The following is a 5603-nucleotide window of genomic DNA, read 5'->3' on the forward strand; positions in this document are numbered from 1 at the left end:
TTGTAGGCACAAGGATGATGGCTGCCATAAATTAAAGACTATATTAAATTTGAGTTTAATTAAATTTGAATTCCAGAGGGGACATTTAAAAGAGCTGTGATTCAATCGTTCGGCTTATCTTTTCCAGAAATCACTCCCTGACTCCACGCCACCAGAGCAGGGTTGGGTGCCCCTCATGTCTCCTAACATATATATAGTCTCATATGTTTGCATGTATATATATATATATATATACACACATGGAGAGAGAGTCTCATAGTCTCATAACATGATCAACTTCACCTCACCTCTCTGGTGTGTTAGTTGTTGTGCTTTTCTGCTTTCCTCAAGATCTAACCTAACCCAGGCCATGCCACAAGATAGGCGTTCACTTCATATACTGTGGGTGGATGAATGAATAAATGGCCATATAGTCTCAAGGTCATATGGAGGACACATGGATTCAGGGCCTCAGTGGAAATACTGCAAAGGGCAGGAAGACTGAAGGTATGGTTTCTGGTCTTCATGGACATAAGATCAGGAGGTTGGTTCTCCCCCAACTTGCCCTGATAACTTGCTTAAATAGAAGGAAATTGCTATAGAAATTTCCTCTAATAGATGTTTTAATGTGACACTAAAAATGAGTAGACAGTTTCCTTTGGATGTTTGCACCCAGCACTCAATGTCATTTTTTCTGCCTGTCAAGTGAGCACATTCCTCAGCTGCTGGTACATCAGGTTAACGACACAGCGCTGCACTAAACAAAGACAAAGTCAAGTTGCTAAGCTCCCGTCTGGCGTTGATTGGGGGTCGTAAACATAATTCATTCCCTCAGTTTGGTCTTGACAACCCACAGAAAAACACTTTGAATATGTTGAATGATACCATCTTTGAATAGCTTCAGATCCCTTCTAAGTAGGACAAGGTTGGTTTTCACATCATTCTTGCCAGATAGGAGAGCAGAGCATCAACTCAGGAATTCCTAAATAGGAATATTTGATATATCTCAGGCATACTGCAAAGATGATGAGGCTTTAAAGATGATGTTAGCATTAAAGCAGTAATGCCGAGTGCACTCAGCAAAGAGGCCACAGGACCTGAAAATCTGACCATGGACAATCATGAATGCAAAACTTAGAAAAATTGACCAGGATGTAGGCTAGGAAAGCACCATAGCAACACCCAAGGATCTCCACCGGTGAAAACATGGTTGTTCTCTTTGATTTTACCGCTTTTGTACATAGCTCTTTTTACTTTGCTTCCCCAACCTTCTACCCAGCCTAATTCTACAAGGTCTTTCTGTTTCTAGTTCCTTCTTTCTGGGGATTGGTGAACTCAGCCTGGAACCTTTGCTCTGTGGGGAAACGGCAGTCGCCAGTCAACATAGAGACCAGCCACATGATCTTCGACCCCTTTCTGACTCCCCTTCGCATCAACACCGGGGGAAGGAAGGTAAGCCACCGTATCGCGTCCATCCTGAGTTGAGGACTGGGCAGTGCTGCTTCTGAATCTTCAGTCTCAAGGCTGAAGCTTTATATGAGTTTGTCTTTCCACCTAGGAATACCACAGACCTCAGACCTGCTGCCAACAAATGTGTGTCTAAATTGTGCTTTTTCTCCCTAGCTAGTCAAGCTCTCTGCTTCTAATTGCTCTGTACCCTCTGAGGGTTGCCTGAGATCCTAACCTTTGGTACCCCAGGAAAGATAGAAAACATAGTTGTCATCCCTGCATATCATGCTGGGAAAAATCATTCCTCTCAGAAACTTCTTTACTAGGCCTTCTTTTAACCTCAACAAAGTGGGAGGAAAAATTAATGAAAATAAAATCAGACCTTTATCATCCTAGGAGGAAAAACAAACAAAAATCACCTTACATGATTTATAAGAAAATCAATAATTAATCTTCCTAGGGATGTCTCGCTGGCTAAGAATCCTAGCTGCTGCCCAGAAATGCTGAGCTGTGCTTTGGGATTTCCCCCCTAAATCCCTTCTTCCCTCTCCACCCCTCAGGATGAGCGCCTTCTTAATTTGTGGAAGGGTATAGTGCCCATAGGGTCTCCTCATCGCTGGAATCTAGCAATTTCTTTTGCTGGTTCATGTCTATTTGGCTACATTTTACTGTTGAGTAGGTTGTCAAAGGTAGAAAAAAAATGCATATGCAGAAAATTGTGTTTGAAGGTGATTTAGCTATTGTGAACTCAAGAGGAATGGAAAATCATTTGTGTGCAAAAAATTGGGGTTAAAACTATAGCAACTTTTGTTACTGCTGGCAGCTGATTCTCCAAGGTTGGGCTCACTGGGCTCTGCCCTCTCTTCCTCTTATGCAGTCTCTTCACCATACTTAGCACAAAGTTTATAAGTTAATTTTTTCCCCTTCTAATATATTGGAATATATTTTCTTCAACCACGTAACTGTCACAAATTTTAAAAAACTGATGATCAACAAAAAATTGTTAGTGACTTTGACTCAGGTCCCAAGGCGGGTTTTAAGAAGCATCGCACATGATTGATGTCATTTTGTTCTATAGTATTTGTGTGCTGTTTTAAATATGACTTAAGAAGCACTATTGTGGAAAGGTTCTATGTAGGTCATTTGTTTTATTGCTCTGATTCTATAGAAAACTAAGCGGCTCTAATTACCATTTGCAGTTTTATTTTTATAAACCCTAAGACAAACTTGGCATGGCTTCCATGTACACCTCTCTCTAAAAAGGTGAATCATGTATTTAAAGGCATGAATACGTGTGAGTTCATTGGTCAGTATTTAAGAAGGAAACTTGCAGTCTAGACTTAGTATTCCATCATCCTTTCTTTCTTGGAGAGGGTACTGGAGGGGATAATTGTATTCTAGGCAAAGGAAAAAGCAATGGAGAAAAAAGAAAAAAAAAAACCGAAAAGCCCAAGACAGAATGAGGTTTGGTACCTGAGTTCCAGAAATCACCTGAAAGGTGGCCAACAGGGCTAAAGAGACTGAAAATAGGGTGGCGGGAGCGAGGGGTGGGGAGGAGGGTGGCAAGGAGAGCAGAAGACAGATCCAGAGGCAGTGTTAAGGAACTGGATCTTTTTCCTAAGAATTATGGCAAGCAATTGAAGGGTCTTGGAAGTGGGATGGAAAAGGAGGCAAACAAACACAACAATGGTTATATACGTTTCACTTTCCATTCTTTAACATCTTAAAGGAAAATGTCGATGTGACAGAAAAAAATGTCGAAACAGCTTCTCCCTAAAAGTTATTGAAAAAGAAGAGACTACAAGATAGTCTGGTGTTAAAAGTCACTCACATGTTATGATTTTGGGTTTTTTGTTGGGGCTTTTTTACTTTTATTTTTTGGACAAGTGATATTTTATCTTTCCAATTCAGTAAAGCATACCTGATCCAAATCAATTTTCAGATGCATTGGAGTTTGGAATTTTGGAAACATTTACTTTCGATGATGTAAATATTTATATCTGGCTTGATTTCTGCTGTCAGCAGTTTAAAGAGCTAAAAACTGTGTGATGGTTCTCTTTGTGTTTGTGAAAAATGGAAAATAAGATATGGATGGTAGTAGGATAAACCACCCTGTGATGAAATGCCTAAACTTGACAGACAATAGCTAAATCATGTTTGCAAGCTTTTTGAAGGTGATGTTCACTGAGTTGGAGACTTGTTTTAAAAGTGAAGATTCAAATCACTGCTCTGGATTTAGTTCTACCTTAGAGAAATATCCTACTCAAAAGGTTTAAAAACTACCCTCTAAGACTAAGAGGTTTTATAGAATTTGGGAAAGCTGCCACATTTTGAAGTCTGAGATCAACTGAATGTTAGTAGGTTAAATGCACACAGTAACTATATGTTTTATGTCACATTTTTATCCATGAGCATTATTCCTTCTGGCATTTAAATGTACCTTATACACAAAACGATGACACTCTGCGGCAGCTCCTGACTTGTGTTACTGCTTTTGTTTTAACATATTTGATCTGACGTTGTGCTCAGGTGATGGAACAAGGACTTACCTTAGCATAGACTAGGACTAAAATTCAACCTCAACACAAGAATAACAAGGAATACTAATAGCTAGATGAGAATCAAATGCATTGTGTTTGGACATAATAGAGAATATTTATTTTTATTTAAAAATGACATTTCTTTTACCTTCTAAATTGCTTATTTTTAATGGTAGTTTTTTAAGTAATATTTGTTACTTGTTTTCTTGGCTAGAAAAACAAACAGATATTTACCTAGCTGTCCATTTGTGACATATAGGACCTCTAAGGACAAAATCCAAAATACATGTTGATTGCCCCAATCCAAAAATGTGAAATCCAACATATTCCAAAATCCAAAACTTTTTAAATACCAACATGATGCCACAACTGGAAAATTTCACACTCGAGTGACATGTCAAAGTTAAAATGCAATCAAAACTTTGTTTCATGCACAAAAGTATTAAAAATATTGTATAAAATTACCCTCAGGCTATGTGTATAGGTATATATGAAACAAATGAATTTTGTGTTTAAACTTGGGAACTATCTGCAAGATATTTCATTACATATATGCAAATACCAAAAATTTGATAAAATCCCAAATCTGAAACACTTCTGGTCCCAAGCATTTTGAATAAGGGATACTCAACCTGTGATACTCAACCTAATTGCATTTTTACAAATTACACTCTCTTAAGGTTGGGCTGCATGTAGACATAAGAATACTAACTTGGAACCAATCTCCCACCCTTGACCCCATTAAACATAACTTCCAGTTGCTAAGTAGTTTGGAGCTAATTACTCCATTCTAGATAAAGCTACTAAATCAACTCAAGAATAAACAGGGGGTAGGGAGGTAATTCTTTCTTCATAGTTTCAGATAATTTAAAGTCTCTCTGTATATGGGAAGTTGGATTATAATACAAATGGAGTTTTATACTGAGTTAAGTCTCATTGTTTTTAAGATTGAGACTCTTGTTAATCACTGAACTTGTGCTAATTCACAAACATTTTGACTTTCCTTGTCTTTTCGCTGAGACCAAAGTGAGTGTATGCAGTGTGTTTGTGTCTTAATTTTAATGTGCCATTTATGTAAGTGAGCTTCTGGTATAATGAAAATGAAAATATAGAGTGAGAAGGTTACCCTAGAATGAAATACAGATAACCTCACTTGATCATTCTGGTGTATGGATATTTGCCTGGAGCATTTGATACAGGTAGGCGCTAGAAGATTGAGTTAAGAATGAGTTTAGCTTTCACAGAGGACATACGGCTCTCTGCTGATCTAAACTATCTAATAGGAGAAAATAGACACTAAAACTGAGTCTAAAACCAACTTACTGATTCTACCACCAAAACCCGGTTATGGCATTCTTCCTCATCTTTTAACTCTTTCAATAAAATAGACATCTCAGTAGTTGATGGCATGGCAATTGTTCGTGATATGTAAAGTATATTAATAAAAGATAAGATCTAAAATGATCCACTTAATATTTCATAATTTTGTTTAAGAAGTATCTATGATATGCATAGAAAAGAGACTGGGATTAAGGGTAATACTGTTTGATTTTTTTTTTCTAAAGTTGCTACAACAGGCCTGCATTAATTTAATAATCTGAAAAACTCCTATTTTTTTTTTTAAACTATCTCTTC

General features: G+C 37.5%; 1 protein-coding gene across 1 annotated transcript in view; it reads left to right on the forward strand.

The window, feature by feature from the left end:
• CA10 (carbonic anhydrase X) overlaps nt 1-5603 on the forward strand; it is a 520157-nt gene that overhangs the window by 225970 nt on the left and 288584 nt on the right. The window contains exon 4 of the mRNA XM_012665679.1: nt 1289-1431. Within this exon, the coding sequence (XP_012521133.1) occupies nt 1289-1431 (143 nt within the window). The remainder of the gene's footprint in view (nt 1-1288; nt 1432-5603) is intronic.

Source organism: Propithecus coquereli, unplaced genomic scaffold (genome assembly GCF_000956105.1).
Source record: "Propithecus coquereli isolate 6110/MARCELLA unplaced genomic scaffold, Pcoq_1.0 Scaffold121, whole genome shotgun sequence".
Lineage (NCBI taxonomy): Eukaryota > Metazoa > Chordata > Mammalia > Primates > Indriidae > Propithecus > Propithecus coquereli.